Here is a 19209-nt window from a genome sequence, read left to right as displayed (position 1 = left end):
GTGGTGGCGCTGCAGTTATTATGCGGACCCTCATGAGGACAAGTCTCCTCTCGCCTTAAAGCAGTCGTTGTTTACATAGACTTCCGGTAAAGGGAAAAGGTTTTTCAACGTTTGTTGTAAACCAGGCTGATCAAAATGCCGAAGTAAGTGTTTTATCTTTTGACTCTCAGTTGCATATTTCATCCATTATAAAGGGATTTTACCTTAATGAACACTGGACATGTATATCTAATAGATGTTCAGAACTAATGGAAGTTAGTTGTCTAATTTAATCGGCTTCAGCCAGAGCTTCAATCCTGGGAAGGAAGTGTAGCCAGTAGCAGCAGTATGATCATTCATAGCATACCTGTTTTGCTCCCTGATCATACTTTTATTTGGTTCTGTTATGGGAGCTGAAACATTTGCTCTGACGATTTTGTCCAGAGGTGTAGAGGTTTTTATACTCTGGTTCTACCTACATTGATGAAGTTGATCTAGCACTCAATGTCTGTTTATCCATCAGGTTTTATTGTGACTACTGTGACACCTACCTAACTCATGACTCGGTAAGTCTGCACAACATTGCTAGTAGAAGTGTTTCCTGATTGTATGTGGTTGATTCTGTCTTGAAGCCGCATGTGATGAGTATTTATTCTCTAACCTTATTGTATATTCAGATTGTTTCAAGGTCAACATTGATGACTGTTCTGTGTTTGGTAGCCCTCTGTGAGGAAAACACACTGCAGTGGCCGCAAACACAAAGAAAATGTAAAAGACTATTACCAGAAATGGATGGAAGAACAAGCACAGAGCCTCATTGACAAAACAAGTGAGTAACACAAGAAAAATACATACTTTGACCAGTCTTTTTTACCTTGACGTGTTCAGCCACCATGACCATCTTAGGTGAAGAGGGGCCGGAAGGCTATTATGTCAGGAGTTCTAACTAATTTTGTTTCTCTTAGCTGCTGCCTTCCAACAAGGGAAGATGCCCCCAACACCATTCCCAGGAGCCCCACCTCCAGGGGGTGCCATGATCCCGCCACCAAACCTCAGTAAGGGCACTAGCGCCATGTACATTTCAGTTAGTATGCAAAGAGCACATCCAAGCTCGACCAAATTCCTCAGTTGGAGAGTAAATCTTACCACTCATTTACAAAAATGACTTTATATACACAAATATTTTGCCACTAATAAAAGGTCTGAGTTTCCTGGTAGTTATTGTTGTTGATTATGTTTTACCAATAGATGGCCCACCACGTCCAGGGATGCTACCAACACCCCAGATGGGTGGTCCTCCAATGATGCCCATGATGGGCGGAATGGGACCACCCCCACCTGGAATGATGGGTGGACCAGGTAGGATAACCTCAAACGGTTATTTCTGTGATATACAGTGCATTCGGAAAGTATTCAGACCCCTTGACTTTTTCCCCATTTTGTTACATTACAGCCGTATTCTAAAATTGATTAAATATTTTTCCCCCTCAATCTACGCATGATACCCCATAATGACAAAGCAAAAACAGGTTTAGACATTTTTGAAAATATACACTACCGGTCAACATTTTTTGAACACCTACTCATTCAAGGGTTTCTTTATTTTTACTATTTTCCACATTGTAGAATAATAGTGAAGACATCAAAACTATGAAGTAACACACATGGAATCATGTAGTAACCAATAAAGTGTTAAACAAATCTAAATATGTTATATTTGAGATTCTTCAAATAGCCACCTTTTGCCTTGATGATAGCTTTGCACACACTTGGCATTCTCTCAACCAGCTTCACCTGGAATGCTTTTCCAACTGTCTTGAAAGACCGCCGTGTCTTTGTGAGACAATCCCCCGACCTCAACCCAATTTGAGATGGTTTGGGATGAGTCGGACCGCAAAGTGAAGGAAAAGCAGCCAACAAGTGCTCAGCATATGTGGGAACTCCTTCAAGACTGTTGGAAAAGCATTCCAGGTGAAGCTGGTTGAGAGAATGCCAAGAATGTGCAAAGCTGTCATCAAGGCAAAGGGTGGCTATTTGAAGAATCTCAAATAAACAAATATTTTGGTTACTACATGATTCCATATGTGTTATTTCATAGTTTTGATATCTTCACTATTATTCTCAATGTATTTCTGTTTTTTATTTTTAATACATTTGCTATAATTTCTAAAAACCTTTTTTCGCTTTGTCGTTATGGGGTGTTGTGTGTAGATTGCTGAGAAATAATTTAATCAATTTTAGAACAAAGCTGTAACGTAACAAAATGTGGAAAAAGTCTAGGTGTCTAAATACTTTTTGAATGCACTGTACATACATAGACTCAAACAAGGGACGAGTGTGCTTCAGAGTTTGCCAGTATTGAGGAAACGTACTACCATCTTAAACTAAATAGTATCATCTGAAAACAGGAATGATTAAAACCATAACCTGTAAATGCTTTCTTTCCTACATTCTCAGGTATGCGACCTCCAATGGGTGGCCGAATGCAGATGATGCCTGGACATCACATGATGCGACCTCCCGGTCACCCAATGATGATGCGGCCAATGATGGCACGGCCAGACCGATAAACTCTCCCCGACTCCCTCAAACACACACTGTGGGTTTGTTCCACATGATCAGTAAATCTTATGTTCTCACTTCTCCCCTAAAGTAATTTGATTAGGGAAATCTATGGTTGATTAAGTTGGTCTAAAATATTTCATGAAGTCGCTGACAAGTGCCACAGTCCTCACATGTATCCACTTGATCTTAGAATCATTGTTAATTTTATGTCAAACTACAAAGTAGATTTGAAGGTGAGGAACAGATTCTGTGGAACTAACCTTTTGGCAAATCCCTCCCCACTCTACAGCTGTCTCTTGGACTTCACTTTACATAATACTGTTTTGGTCATCATTTCTTTGCTGTACTCTCACCCATTTTCCCTGGATGGATTTCATTTTTATTATGCTACAGATTTTATAACGATCCCCTCTACTCATTCCAATTTCCCTGCTCATCATTGTTAGTTTGGTGTCTTGGCACATGCTAAAGACAACAGGAACGTATGAAAAGGTTGTTGAATGTGTTTCTATCATTCACCTAGAAGTGTATTAAGTTCTATGTTTTTATTTTCAGTTGGCAGTACCAGTACGATGAAGCATTGTATCAACTGTTTAAAAAAAAATAGCTGATGCTATTGACTGTGAATTTATTTTATAACGGTCTATTAAACGAAAATGATAACTTATTTGTCTGGTCGATAAGGTTTTCGTCTCTTTGAACATTTGAACACCAAGTAGTATTTTGTATCCCTTGCTGTTCGGTATAAATTCAGCAGATGGCGCTAACGGAATATTTGTGGCACTATGTTTTTTGCTTGCTATGTTTTATGGGAAAAATACAATTACACAGAAATTACCGGTGGTGAATGAGAGGTAGCTTGTCATTTCGCTGAAGATGAGGTGGAGTGGAATGTGAAGAGAAGATACCTATACGCTAGCTAGCTACAAATAACTAAATGATTTAGATAGCTAGCTTATTCTCCCCAACACCGCAATGGCAGGAATAATCAAAAAGCAAATATTGAAACATTTGTCCAGGTAAGAAAGATTGCTAGCTAGCTTGGCTAACGTTAGCTAGACATCTGCTTTAACTTGGATGGGCCAGCTACGTGTAATACTGGCTAGGTATGTCAACCAAAGATGGCCAGATAGCAGGATACTTGTGACACAGCCCACTAGTTATGTCTTGTGTGTTGGATAAATCTGCTGGCAATCTCGCATGCTAGTAGTGCAACACCAAGCAAGGCTGATGCATAGCCTTGCGTGCCAACAGACATTTTAGTGGAAGATAGATTTTATTAACGTCAGTCACCTTACATAACGAATCAATACTGCTGACTGTAAATAAAATAATCCAGCATAATGGTACCATTTCTCAGGAGTGTGACTGTGTAATAGAGTATGAATGGAGTGGAACTTATTATGTTTACCTTCAAGTTCTCTGCTTGGACCTGATCACAGTCAGTCATTCAACAGAGATGCAGACTTTTCAGGACCTGTCAGCAGTGAGTGCCTATGGACGGGACAGCGGTAATTTACAGGCACAATATAAGCACCTGAATTGGACTTAAACAATAGGGTAAAAAACATTTAGAAACAATTACCGAGGTCCGGATAGAGAACAATGAAGCTCAAGTGGCTTCAGGACTATTACTACATTCCTGTCCCTCGTTTGAGTCAGGTTATGAGAGCACATGTTGACTGTGGGTGTCATTCCATGTCAGTGATGAACTGCCATCAGCCCTTCATTCAGTGTAATTTGTCTTCACTTACAGTGGATAGAATAACTTGGCATTACACCTCACAAGGATCTCATCATGTGATAGAATTAACATCAATTAGTGTGCCTGCCACTGCTGAATGAGTGTAGTGCTGCTGCTGTGCTATTTTGAGATGGTATTTTATTTGTTGATGTCACCGATGGGCATTTGAAATGTTTTGACTGTTCGAGTACTCGCATGATTTTTTTTCTCGAGTGCTCAAATAAAATAAAATAGGTGTGTCTTGACCACCATTTGCCTCATGCAGCGCGACACATCTCCTTCGCATAGAGTTGATCAGGCTGTTGATTGTGGACTGTGGAATGTTGTCCCACTCTTCAATTGCTGTGTGAAGTTGCTGGATATTGGCGGGAACTGGAACACACTGTTGTACACGTCGATCCTGAGCATTCCAAACATGCTCAATGGGTGACATGTCTGGTGAGTATGCAGGCCATGGAAGAACCTGGACATTTTCAGCTTTCAGGAATTGTGTAGAGATCCTTGTGACATGGGGTCGTGCATTATCATGCTGAAACATGAGGTGATGGTGGCGGATGAATGGCACGACAATGGACCTCAGGATCCTATCACGTCATCTCTGTGCATTCAAATTGCCATCGATAAAATGCAATTTTGTTCGTTGTCTGTAGCTTATGCCTGCCCATACCATAACTCCACTGCCACCTTCCAGACATCAGCAAACCGCTCGCCCACACAACGCCATACAAGTGGTCTGTGGTTGTGAGGACGGTTGGACGTACTGCCAAATTCTCTAAAACGATGTTGTATTTGTATTTATTATGGATCCCCATTAGCTGCTGCCAAGGCAGCAGCTGCTCTTCCTGGGGTCCGGCAAAATTAAGGCAGTTATACCATTTTAAAAACACTACAATACATTCATAACAGATTGGTGTGTGCCCTCAGGCCCCTACTCCACCACCACATATCTACAACACAAAATCCATGTGTGTGTGTATAGTGCGTATGTTATCGTGTGTGTATGCATGTGTCTGTGCCTATGTTTGTGTTGCTTCACAGTCTCCGCTATTCCATAAGGTGTATTTTTATCTGTTTTTTAAATCTGATTCTACTGCTTGCATCAGTTACCTGATGTGGAATAGAGTTCCATGTAGTCATGGCTCTATAGTACTGTGCGCCTCCCATAGTCTGTTCTGGACTTGGGGATTGTGAAGAGACCTCTGGTGGCATGTCTTGTGGGGTATGCATGGGTGTCTGAGCTGTGTGCTAGTCATTTAAACAGACAGCTCGGTGCTTTCAACATGTCAATACCGCTCACAAATACAAGTAGTGATGAAGTCAATCTCTCCTCCACTTTGAGCCAGGAGAGATTGACATGCATATTATTAATGTTTGCTCTCTGTGTACATCCAAGGGCCAACCGTGCTGCCCTGTTCTGAGCCAATTGCAATTTTCCTAAGTCCCTCTTTGTGGCACCTGACCACATGACTGAACAGTAGTCTAGGTGCGACAAAACTAGAGTCTGTAGGACGTGCCTTGTTGATAGTGCTGTTAAGAAGGTAGAGCAGCGCTTTATTATGGACAGACTTCTCCCCATCTTAGCTACTGTTGTATCAATATGTTTTGACCATGACAGTTTACAATCCAGGGTTACTCCAATCAGTTTAGTCACCTCAACTTGCTCAATTTCCACATTATTTATTACTATATTTAGTTGAGGTTTAGGGTTTAGTGAATGATTTGTCCCAAATACAATGCTTTTAGATTTTGAAATATTTAGGACTAACTTATTCCTTGCCACCCATTCTGAAAATAACTGCAGCTCTTTGTTAATGATGATGCTTCCATTAAAGAACACCCTCTGTGTTCTGTTAGACAGGTAACTCTTTATCCACAATACAGCAGGAGATGTAAAGCCATAACACATTAGTTTTTCCAGCAGCAGACTATGATCGATAATGTCAAAAGCCGCACTGAAGTCTAACAAAACAGCTCCCACAATCTTTATATCATCAATTTCTCTCAGCCAATCATCAGTCTTTTTGTGTCAGTGCTGTGCTTGTTGAATGTCCTTCCCTTTAAGCGTGCTGAAAGTCTGTTGCCAATTTGTTTACTGTAAAATAGCATTGTATCTGTTCAAACACATTTTTTTCCAAAACTTTACTAAGGGTTGGTAACAGGCTGATTGGTCGGCTATTTGAGCCAGTAAATGGGGCTTTACTATTAGGTAGCGGAATGACTTTTGCTTCCCTCCAGGCATGAGGGCACACACTTTCTAGTAGGCTTAAATTGAAGATATGGCAAATAGGAGTGGCAATATCGACTGCTATTATCCTCAGTAATTGTCCATCCAAGTTGTCACACCCCGGTGGTTTGTCATTGTTGATAGACAACAATAATTTTTTCACCTCTTCCACACTCACTTTACGGAATTCAAAATTACAAATCTTGTCTTTCATAATTTGGTCAGATATATTTGGATGTGTAGTGTCAGCGTTTTGTTGCTGGCATGTCATGCCGAAGTTTGCTAATCTTGCCAATGAAAAAATAATTAAAGTAGTTGGCAATGTCAGCCGGTTGGAGGCGGCTTATGGTAGAGAAATGAACATTCAGTTTTCTGGCAACAGCTACGGTGGAGATTCCTGCAGTCAGCATGCCAATTGTACGCTCCCTCAACTAGCACGCTCAGTAACAGGGATGTAAACAAATGTGTGCACAAAATGTGAGAGAAATAAGCTTTTTGTGCGTATGGAAAATTTCTGGGATCTTTTATTTCAGCTCATGAAACATGGGACCAACACTTTACATGTTGCGTTTATATTTTTGTTCAGTACATGTTTAGGAGGGGGTTATAGCGTAGGCTAACCAATTCTGAATGGCACTAGCAGTTCGCAAAGTAGCTTAAGCTGATTTATTTCAAAACTGCAGCTCGTTGTTGGAACACATTCTCCTACTTCAGTCAACCAGTCTATTTTGAATTTGTAAAATAAATGTCATTTTGCAAGGAATGTAGCTTGTGTGTCCCATCAGTTAGATACGTTTTTATAGGTATTTATTTCTGTAGGCCTAACGGGAGCTTGTGTGCACACTCAGCATGCGTGTGGAGGGAGCGGTCGGAACGCAACTGAGTGAATGAGACACTGAGGGGAAAGGGAATTTAGGGAGAAGAACAGTGTGATGCTTGGCTTGGTTTATTTTTTTGTTGTGCCCCGCAAATGCACATACACATGCACAAATGGAACACTAGAGTTAAAGCAAATTAACGTTGTTTTCAAGACAAAATTTCACTTGCCCGTTCGGGCAGCCACAAAGCACATTCCACCAAATAGTTGTACAATATTAGTTTTTTTTATCTCTGGTTAAAGATCCCTGCTTTGACGTCTGTTCGAGTACTCATGCCCATCCCTAGTCACAGAGTGTCTGACTGTTCTCTCCCTGCCATACAGAGGAGCTGAATCTGGACATGCATCAGTAAAGTGATTTGGGTATTATGCTACCTTGTTACTTTTTATTTCGTATTATTTTATATTGAATATTTTTGTGATTTTTATTTGGGTATTCTTTCTTCAAACTGCATTGTTGGTTAAGGGCTTGTAAGTAAGCATTTCACTGTAAGGTCTACCTACACCTGTTGTAATCGGCGCATGTGACAAATACGATTTGATTTGATCTGTGCAAGATTAGATTAGAGAATAGAGACGGTTACTCATACTGTTGTGATTGTGTATATCAGACAATAGCCATAGGGAAGGCTAGGCTGCATCCCACTTACTGAAGCCACTACGTAGGCTTACAACGTCATCATCTGTCTTTAAATGTAGCCTACAGTTGCACACCTTTGCATTTTGAGTTACGTAGAAGCGTCAAGCTTTTGTTTGCAGCAATACCGGTTTAGGCCTAGCTCTGACTGTTCTCTCTCTTCTTGCATGCCTGGCAATTACTCTCACTCTCTGAAGGTAAGGGAAGGGTTTTTGTGTTGAAATTTGTTGAGCGCTCACTCAGCTCAGCTGTATGGGGCAAAGGCTAAGAGGCATTGGCCTAACTCCAGTGTGTCATTTTGACACACATATTTTTGCTTTGTCAATTGTGGTGACTGTTAAATAAATCAGAAAGATTGTTCACTACACTAGATAGGAGGTAAAAGAGCAAATTCACAATGACATTGAGAACATACTGTAGCCTCTCAACTGCATTCTGACAAATGGTAAATGTCCTCACCTTTTCTCTCTGTTATTGGACAAAATTAGGATAATGGCTTATTTATTGATTTGTCTTTGGTAATTAGCCTGAAGAGCTCCGGGTCTGTCTATCCGACTGAGGGTTCTCCCTCCCTGTACTATGGACATTCGGCTATCACTATCAACACTAACTATCAGCTGTACTATGGACATTTGGCTATCACTATCAACACTAACTATCAGCTGTACTATGGACATTCGGCTATCACTATCAACACTAACTATCAGCTGTACTATGGACATTCGGCTATCACTATCAACACTAACTATCAGCTGTACTATGGACATTCGGCTATCACTATCAACACTAACTATCAGCTGTACTATGGACATTCGGCTATCACTATCAACACTAACTATCAGCTGTACTATGGACATTCGGCTATCACTATCAACACTAACTATCAGCTGTACTATGGACATTCGGCTATCACTATCAACACTAACTATCAGCTGTGGAAGACCATCGCCTAAAACAAGACCTGCCACTGCCCGAACCCTACATTTTGTTTTGTTTTGTTTTTAAAGTGTCTTTGAGATTCTCTTTGTAATGAAAAGCGCTATATAAAAGACATCTATTATTATTGGAAATTGTATCCAGCCTTTGGTGTGGCTTAGGGCTTTATTTCGTCAGAGACACAATGTTGCTTTCGACTGTAGCTTATTCAAGACTACGAGTGTATTAGTATGACTGTTTCATTCCCCCTCCTTGCATAAAATATAATAAGGACTTGTCAGAAAACATAGCTCTCTTGGAGTGTTAGCACACAAGAGAAACTGTACTAGAATAGAATAGCTAGCTTTGCCGTTTCAGTGCTGCAAGTGTTTGGAAGATGCAAACATCATGTTTGAGTTTGTCCTCTAGGTCAGTTCCATGTTACCCAGTCAGCAACGCCCCGGCCCTGCGGAACTGCCCCACCCACTCAGCAACGCCCCGGCCCTGCGGAACTGCCCCACCCAGTCAGCAACGACCCGGCCCTGCGGAACTGCCCCACCCAGTCAGCAACGCCCCGGCCCTGCGGAACTGCCCCACCCACTCAGCAACTCCCCGGCCCTGCGGAACTGCCCCACCCAGTCAGCAACGCCCCGGCCCTGCGGAACTGCCCCACCCAGTCAGCAACGCCCCGGCCCTGCGGAACTGCCCCACCCAGTCAGCAACGCCCCGGCCCTGCGGAACTGCCCCACCCAGTCAGCAACGCCCCGGCCCTGCGGAACTGCCCCACCCAGTCAGCAACGCCCCGGCCCTGCGGAACTGCCCCACCCACTCAGCAACGCCCCGGCCCTGCGGAACTGCCCCACCCAGTCAGCGGTCTTGTTGTGGCACTGTTTTGTTGGCCAAATCGAGTGGAGGTCAACCTCAGTGCACAATTCTGTTATGTCCAATTTCCACCCAATCCATTCCTTAACTCTCACTCAATCATGGTCTTTCCCTGGGCAGAATGACAACAGAATCAAAATCACCAGGCTCAACCAAGCGCCGGACACATCACCGCTAGTGACAGGCTCTGTTACTGAGATGACCGGGAGCCCTGTTTTGGCTGTGCATATCATATAAAACAGGAAGATAACATCTTGGCCTAAAATTGACCAAATCTAGGCCCTATGTTGTGGCAAAAGATCGGTAGAAAGGGATATGACAAGCTTTAAACCTTGACTATAACAAAATGTTGCTTTCAAAAGCTTTTTTGACCTTTCCACATTCCTTGTGTCTTCAACCCCATTGGACATGAGACTATTAAACACTGACCAGCACTGTACTGAAAACAGCATCCTCTCCAGCTCCTCATGAGTTATTCTGGAGTATTTTGATTTTGAGAAGAGGGAGGATTGACATACTTCCCTGGATTTTACATGGGGCCTGTGAGCAACAAGCGTCAAGTGAAACACTGAGTTGTGCTGCAAAGCTTAACCCTCAGGTAGTTTGTGTCGACTTCATGGTGGACTCCCACACACTGTAGTAGACAGGAGCTGCTCTCCCACAGCAGAGGTTAATGGGGTGCTCAGCCGTTTGTGGCTGGTTGGCTTCCCTCTGTTTTGAGAGAATGCCCTGAAGTAGACGTCTGTTATGAAGTGATTTGAAAGGCTAGTTAAGGACCATACAGTGAGGGAAGAAAGTATTTGATCCCTTGCTGATTTTGTACGTTTGCCCACTGACAAAGACATGATCAGTCTATAATTTTAATGGTAGGTTTATTTGAACAGTGAGAGACAGAATAACAACAACAAAATCCAGAAAAACGCATGTCAAAAAAGTTATAAATTGATTTGCATTTTAATGAGGGAAATAAGTATTTGACCCCTCTGCAAAACATGACTTAGTACTTGGTGGCAAAACCCTTGTTGGCAATCACAGAGGTCAGACATTTCTTGTAGTTGGCCACGGAGGTAGTTGGCCAACTACAAGTAGTTGGCCAAGGAGGTTCTCACCCAATATTTGACGGTACATGGCCCCGTCCATCGTCCCTTTGATACGGTGAAGTTGTCCTGTCCCCTTAGCAGAAAAACACCCCCAAAGCATAATGTTTTCACCTCCATGTTTGATGGTGGGGATGGTGTTCTTGGGGTCATAGGCAGCATTCCTCCTCCTCCAAACACGGCGAGTTGAGTTGATGCCAAAGAGCTTGATTTTGGTCTCATCTGACCACAACACTTTCACCCAGTTCTCCTCTGAATCATTCAGATGTTCATTGGCAAACTTCAGACGGCCCTGTATATGTGCTTTCTTGAGCAGGGGGACCTTGCGGGTGCTGCAGGATTTCAGTCCTTCACGGCGTAGTGTGTTATCAATTGTTTTCTTGGTGACTATGGTCCCAGCTGCCATGAGATCATTGACTAGATCCTCCCGTGTAGTTCTGGGCTGATTCCTCACCATTCTCATGATCATTGCAACTCCACGAGGTGAGATCTTGCATGGAGCCCCAGGCCGAGGGAGATTGACAGTTTTGTGTTTCTTCCATTTGCAAATAATCGCACCAACTGTTGTCACCTTCTCACCAAGCTGCTTGGCGATGGTCTTGTAGCCCATTCCAGCCTTGTGTAGGTCTACAATCTTGTCCCTGACATCCTTGGAGAGCTCTTTGGTCTTGGCCAAAGTGGAGAGTTTGGAATCTGATTGATTGATTGCTTCTGTGGACAGGTGTCTTTTATACAGGTATCAAGCTGAGATTAGAAGCACTCCCTTTAAGAGTGTGCTCCTAATCTCAGCTCGTTACCTGTATAAAAGACACCTGGGAGCCAGAAATCTTTCTGATTGAGAGGGGGTCAAATACTTATTTCCCTCATTAAAATGCAAATCAATTTATAACATTTTTGACATGCGTTTTTCTGGATTTTTTCTGTCTCTCACTGTTCAAATAAACCTACCATTAAAATTATAGACTGATAATTTCTTTGTCAGTGGGCAAACATACAAAATCAGCAGGGGATTAAATACTCTTTTCCCTCACTGTATCTCCTCCATCTTACCTGACACCCTAGATCCACTACAATTTGCATACCGCCCCAACAGATTCACGGATGACGCAATGGCCATTGCACTGCACACTGCCCTATCCCACCTGGACAAGAGAAATACCTATGTTAGAATGCTGTTCATCGACTACAGCTCAGCCTTTCAACACCATAGTACCCTCCAAGCTCATCACTAAGCTCAGGGCCCTGGGTCTGAACCCCTTCCTGTGCAACTGGGTCCTGGACTTCCTGACGGGCCGACCCCAGGTGGTGAAGGTAGGCAACAACACCTCCGCCACGTTGATCCTCAACACGGTGGCCCCACAGGGGTGTGTGCTCAGCCCCCTCCTGTACTTCCTGTTCACCCATGACTGCGTAGCCATGCACATCTCCAACTCAATCATTAAGTTTGCTGACGACACAGCAGTGATAGGCCTGATTACCAACAACGATGAGACAGCCTACAGGAAGGAGGTGAGAGCCCTGGCAGAGTGGTGCCAGCAAAATAACCTCTCCCTCAATGTCAACAAAAGGAAGGAGCTGATTGTGGACTAAAGGACACAGCAGACAGAGCACGCCCCCATCCACATCGACAGGAGAGGGTCAAAAGCTTCAAGTTCCTTTGCGTGAACATCACTGAGGACCTAAAATGGTCCCTTCACACCTACAGTGTGGCGAAGAAGGCACAAGAGCGCCTCTTCAACCTCAGGAGGCTGAAGAAATTCGGCTTGGCCCCTAAGACCCTCACAAACTTCTACAGATTCACGATTGAGAGCATTCTGTCCGGCTGTATCACTGCCTGGTATGGCATTTGCATTGTCTGCAACCGCAGGTCTCCCCAGAGGATGATGCGGTCAGCTGCTAAACTGTACGCAACCAATAACATTTGATTTGAGTTAGCAGGCTATGGGCACATCTGTGAGTGATCACTGTCCGTGATGTGCCTTGATCCTGGTTGATGGACAAGGGAAGCTCACTTTGGTACTAAAAACATGTTTTTACTCAGCATATTTCATACTGTCTGGTACATGGCTTAAACCCTTTTTTTTTTATCAAGACAAATAACACTTTTCCAGGATACATTTTGTTCTCCCTTTCATTCATAGCCAGGCCATTATGGGTTGAATAAGCCCTAGAATTGTTGTACCTCTTAAAAACAATGCTAATCCCCAAAACATTGCTGTGGCCTAGTTTTAATGAATACCCTGATGGTCTGTGTGGTGTTCCAGATTACAGCCTATTCTTTATTATTTTCACCCGAATATATTACAATGCACGGCATTGTTAAAAGGGTTGGATCCCCCAGATAGGACGTGTTGGATGCTGTGTTTTGAATAATATATATTTTTTTCTTCTTCTCATTATTGATCTTGGTTAGTTTACATCAAAGCTACTGAGTGTGCAGGCTTTTGTCCAGCCCTGCTCTAAAGGCTGTAACAAAACCACTGCGTACCCAGTAGCTCTCCAGGAGGCAGTGTAATAATATAATTTATTCAACTTTTAAAGTGATATTCATTACATAAAGAAATCTCAAAGCGCTGTAAATCAACAACAAAAAACAAGCTATTTAAAAACAAGATCATTAATCATCATGTGTAGTTCAAGAGATTGAGAAAGTTCATGGCTTGATTGAGGTCAGTGGAGGGAGGAGGTGGTCAAAGGGGAGACGTGTAGGGTAACATGGTCTATTTTCAGACATGGACATTTCATTATGGGTTGCTAAAGTGGTCTTGAGGAGAGGGGTGGAGTGAAAGTGCTCCTTCAGGGAGAGAGAGGGTCCAGGCTATGTGCACTCAGTTTAACAAGGTTCTAGAGCAGATTTTTACATTAACCTAATAAAAACAGTTCTGTAAGAATGGGGTTTGGGCAGTAGGCCTAATGCATTATCACAGCATATTGGCTATATGCCTGGCCTGCCAATATTGTTCTTCTCAGACCATATTATATTTCAAAACACGAGCTTTGATTACAAAATAGATCAGTTGGTGTAGCACCTGCGAGGCACAGCTGAGCATAAATTGAAATAATTTGCAAATAATTTGCTTTTTTATTTTACTGGACTGATGGTACCTGCATCTGATGGTCATGGTGCTTTCAAGACAACTGGGAACACGGAAAAAAAACTAGGTCAAATAATGACGTCAGTGATCTTCAGGTTGGAAAATCGGAGGTCTAAAAAGATGGCAGAGTTTCCGACTTGGAATTCAGTTGTCTTGAACGCACTGAAGTCGGAAGTCGGAGATTTCCGAGTTCCCAGTTGTTTTGAACACGGCGTTAGTCTCAGCGGAGGTAGGGAGGGAGGGAGAGAGCAGCAGAGGGTACGTCTCTCATGGTCCTTGCTCTGTCCTTCCTTTCCTCCGGTGAGACTGACCAGAGAGAGGGGACACCGTCTTCCACCTGATGGCAAAAGTCGAGTCGCACCCCACCGCATCTGCCTCATGCACAAATTCATGTTGTTCCTATGACCAGAGAAAGTGAAATATTCCTCGACTTTAAAATAAACACGACGAGCTGCTAATAATAATAATAATAAAAACACAGGGCTATCGATACACTTGGCTACTCATTCATTGTAGCTGCAGCGCGAGGGGATGTAGGGAGAAGAGCGTTTTGTAATAGTGTTGAATAAAAACAGTGACAGTGCTGAATAAAATGTTTAACATGAACTCACTCATAAAAACAGCATCTCTTTGCTGTGTTCTTTGGCAGTCTCTCTGTGGTCATGGTTTTAAAAGTGATTCAATCTTACGTAGGCTAGTATCAAACTTTGCGTTGGCGGGGTTTGTGGAAGCGCTGTATGCACAGTGATTTGAGCTATCCGATTGGCCAGCGCAGTAGGCGAACTCGATTTAGCCATAGATAGCGGAGTTTGTCTTTTAGACAAATGAAATGGTTAAAAATGGGAACACTTTGCTTACCCAGTGCGCAGGGCTTTTGAATCAAGTGCACCAACCGTCAACAGCCCAATTCGGATCCGAGTTGGACCACATGTCCCGGATTGTGCAGGACAGTCCCGCATTTGGGCCCTGCCGTCCCGCAACCAAACAATCATGTCCCGCATTTTATCAACACATTCAGACACCACTCATTTAGAAAAAATGGTCAATTTGTCCCGTATTTCAGTCAGACATTCTGACCTGTCCCTTGCAGTCACGTTGCGCTTATGAAAATGCATATATCATAAGGATGTGGTAGCCTAAGCCTACTGGTGAAGCCCAGTTCTCCAGTCGTTCTTGAGATCTGGTATTCTGCGCCGCGCAAGAGGAAAAGTAATGTAATTGGCCTATCATCAACCAATCATATTTCTCAAACCCTTTCAGGCTAAATTCCAGCTAAACTTGGAGAGGACAGTTAGGCCTAACTACTTACGAAAATGTGATTTCCTTATATGAACTGTAATTCTGTAAAATATTATAAATTGTTACATGTTGCGTTTTATATTTCTGTTCAGTATAAATAGCTGTAGACTGAAAGATAAGGTAATTTCATCAAACTTTTGAGGCTCTGCATGCTCATCAGTTGCTCATTCAACAAATTTGCTGCTACTTCACTCAATTCTGTTTTTAAAAGTCTCCCTTCCTAACTGTTTTACATTCCCTGAGACCAACCAGAAAGTTTCTTGGCCAAATATTTGCAGATTTTGTGGTCTCTCGTTTCTGCATCACCAAATTTTGCGCAGGCAAAAGAGTAGGCTAGGTGCGCTTCTATTGCTCATTCGTTGCACGGACTGCAGGAGCTTCGCTCCGCCACTTCAGGTCAAAACAGAATCAATGTCTTGTAAGAGCACATAATGATTAATTAGTATTTGACATAACATATCGAAATGTATAGTATGAAAAATGTATGCACTCACTAATTGTAAGTCGCTCTGGATAAGAGCGTCTGCTAAATGACTAAAATGTAAATGTAAATGTATAGTAGGGCTGACTCCATTTAGTCGACTGGTCGATTGTTTGGTTGGTAGGCTGTTGGTCGACCAATTTTTTTTTAGTTGAGCACTATATTTAAAAAAGATCTCATGGTATAGCTGTCTGATTCGTGCCTGTCTGAGTGGACTAATCCATTGTGGAGGCCGTGGGGATGGCACAGTCCATCACTCAAAGACGTGCTACTGAAATTGTATATGGTTATAGTACAATTTCGGCAATTGCATTCACAAATGAATGTGACCATTTTTTGTCTTTGCTGTAATAAAGGCTTAGCAAAAATTTTTTACAACAGACTCTCTGGTACGCTTATAATGCATTTAGTGTTGTTTACATCGTTCCAAACGGTCAGAGAAATTATATTGTAATCTATACAGCACCTGTTTGGCACACATAATATGCACGCAGCGCTTGCTCCATACCTTATTTTTCTTGATCTCCAGTATTTTCCACAACTAGTCAAATGTTTTTATTCATGTAGGCTACACTGTCCCGCAAAATCATCCTGTTGTCCCGCATTTGGGTATTTTAAATGTGGTCACCCTAGATCCGACCCCAAAACATGTCAGAGCTGAGAGTGAATCGGCTCCAAATTGGGTCGGGCCTGTATCCGACCCAAATGGATCCGAAAGATAAAAAAATGCAGCTTTATTGCCGCGCAATCCAGCGGAATTGTTTTGACTAGTCTGGCAGTGAACTTTAACATGCGTTTTCGGTTGTATCTAAAATAGGCTAATTGATTTGTGGTCTACAGCTTAGTATTTTTATAATGACATCCCTATAGTTAGATATTGAATATTTGAGTTGGATAATTTTTTTATTATCATCGCGAGCCAGACTGAGCGCAGCGAATAGTTGTAACATAATATTTTGTTTACTGAGCAACATTACAATCTAGCATATTTAACTGTTTTCATCAACACTGATTTAGACTAAAAGGTAGGCTGTAGCCTGTTTGACCAGCAAGCTTCAAAATCAATTCAGAAAGTATTCACACCCATTGATTGTCTTTACCACATTTTGTTTTTACAGCCTGAATTTAAAATGGATTAAATTGAGATTTTGTGCCACTGATCTACTACACACAATACCCCATAATGTCAAAGTTGAATTATGTTTTTAGAAATGTTTACAAATTCATTCAAATGAAAAGCTGAAGTGTCTTGAGTCAAGAAGAGTGAAGAAATGAAAGTTCACAGAAGTAAGAAAAGTTAGACCTACCAATTAGTTAGTGTTTTTAGTGATATCAAGTTTGTTTATGAATTATTTGGTGATTAAAACTCGAATTCTGTTGACAAATTGGTAACGAAATTACCGAAAAATCAGTAATGGAATTATTGCAATCCATAGTAGTCACAAACCACAGTTGGGTCACCTGCTACTGTCCTCTCTTCCACTGGCATACTGTTATGTTCAGCTCATAACTGTTTTCTCTCTTTCTGTCTTCTTGTGGTAAAAGCAAGACTGTGAAAACAGTCTTCTCTCGCTCTTCTCGCTCTCTCCAGTTAATGTCACCTCTTCCGGCTCTTACTGACACCTACCATGACACATACCACCTACCCTCTTTCTATTTACTCTAACAAGCATCCTTTCCCACTGAACCAATCATAGATGTTTGTTTCACAAGTTTGGACAGCACAATACAGTACAGTAGAGCACACAAGAGTAAAGTACAGTATAATGTACTGTACTATACATATTTACTGTACTATGCTGTACTGTGATGTCCAAACTTCTGACACATAGACGGCTATGATTGGTGTGGGAAATTATTCTCTTATATTTTAGATGTGCTGTTAGCTTAATAAGAAAGCATTAATGATTAAACATAATAGGTTTGTGCTGTACTGATATAGACTGTTTAACATAACAAGCTGTGATTCATGTGAGGAGCTGTTAGGGGGTAGGGAGAGATAAGACTTGTGATTCACTTACACAAACACTACCTCTTTGTTGAACTGCCCAAGGACATATGTACAAAGTGTACAGTTAGAGTGGGAAAGTACAGGAAAACTGTGTCTATGGGTGCTGACTCTCTGGACAAGTTGCAAAACAACTGATGCCTGGCAACAGTGAAGCGCCAAGGGGCTGGGACCAGCCTGTGCGCCAACGATAGTCTGAGTAAGTCTAAACCACGCTCAGTCTCTACTCTGATAGGCCAGCAGGGAGCAGGAACTATCTCTGTCAGAGTATTTAAAGAAGAACTTATAACAATGGACCAGTTCTCTGTCTGCCCTGCGTGGTATTTCAGTGGACCCGTATATACGAACATCATATTTACCATTGAAGTGTTTTGCATTAATTAAAATACTAGTCTATTTTAGAAGACGTGTATTGACCTCCTTTTTGTTCCAATACCAGATTTGAATTGACGCAACTTAACATTGTTTTAGATTTGGTCTGGTCCGGACCAACCAAATGTGGTCTTGTTTAGGGGTGGAGGTCATTAGAATAATAGCCAGTGTGTAGAATAATACACAAATATGCAAAAGAAGGATACTGCATTTTTCTACCTTTGTGTACCTATTCAGGATACATCACCATGAAGATAATGACATTCATTTCCATAATTATGCATTTCTGTATAGTACAGATCAGGGACCCATAATGTAATTCCGTTAGCGGCTGTAAATCCACTTCACCTACTCCTGTAGTTCATTAACCAAAATATATTTTTTTTAACTCAAGGTGTCATGTCATAGCTGACACCCCATTCTTTCTGTAGACATATTTGAATCATAATTCAGAGCAGATATGTATACGTTTTTGGAAAACGTGGTCGCATAAAAAAAACTGAGGGAGATTTTACTTATATTCTGTTACCAAACTTTGCATCTGCACAGTTCTTCCAGTAAATGTGTTAAAATTGTATGGTTTGTTAAACTTTGAAATCAATGGTTTTTGTTTGGCATACATTTTAAAGTGAAAAATCTGTCAGTTTCCGTGGAATTGCCCTACATCTGATGACTGATAACAGGCATGCTCCTTTACTGGCAGGCTAATTCAAATCTTGCTGGACTTGGGTTGATGCTCTACTCTATGCTGGTATCTCAGCCCTCTCCTTAATAAAGGCATGCTGTTGGAAGTTGCTGTATACCAAAGGCTGCACTAGGCCTATTAGGCTACTAATCAAGCCCCTGACATCATCTTGAACCAGTGTTTCACTTGTCTCAGTAGCATTACCCAGACAGTGGACAGTGGACTGTGAGTCAGTCCATCACTTTAGTCAGACCTCTTGTGCATTGGCATTTAGCTCTGTTACCACCAGCCAAAACCCAAGCAACACCAGCCTTTGTGTTGGAGTCTGAAATGTCAGGTTTTAGTTTTA

At 42.0% G+C, this 19209-nt stretch overlaps 2 protein-coding genes across 2 annotated transcripts in view; both read left to right on the top strand.

The window, feature by feature from the left end:
• Window positions 1-74: 74 nt before the first annotated feature.
• LOC311149350 (U1 small nuclear ribonucleoprotein C-like) lies at window positions 75-3211 on the top strand. Its single transcript, XM_084186519.1, has 6 exons — window positions 75-143; window positions 503-545; window positions 700-808; window positions 945-1034; window positions 1228-1338; window positions 2437-3211. The coding sequence occupies exons 1-6, from the start codon at window positions 136-138 to the stop codon at window positions 2547-2549; spliced, it is 474 nt and encodes a 157-aa protein (XP_084042645.1). The 5' UTR covers window positions 75-135; the 3' UTR covers window positions 2550-3211.
• A 301-nt stretch (window positions 3212-3512) lies between these two features.
• Window positions 3513-19209, top strand: part of LOC311150032 (bridge-like lipid transfer protein family member 3A) — a 39264-nt gene continuing 23567 nt past the window's right edge. Inside the window, exon 1 of the mRNA XM_084187274.1 lies at window positions 3513-3563. Within this exon, the coding sequence (XP_084043400.1) occupies window positions 3520-3563 (44 nt within the window). The 5' untranslated portion in view covers window positions 3513-3519. The remainder of the gene's footprint in view (window positions 3564-19209) is intronic.

Source organism: Coregonus lavaretus (genome assembly GCF_964263955.1).
Source record: "Coregonus lavaretus genome assembly, chromosome: 22".
Lineage (NCBI taxonomy): Eukaryota > Metazoa > Chordata > Actinopteri > Salmoniformes > Salmonidae > Coregonus > Coregonus lavaretus.
Note: the sequence above shows the minus strand (reverse complement) of the source record. Positions and strands in the feature narration are given on the sequence as shown.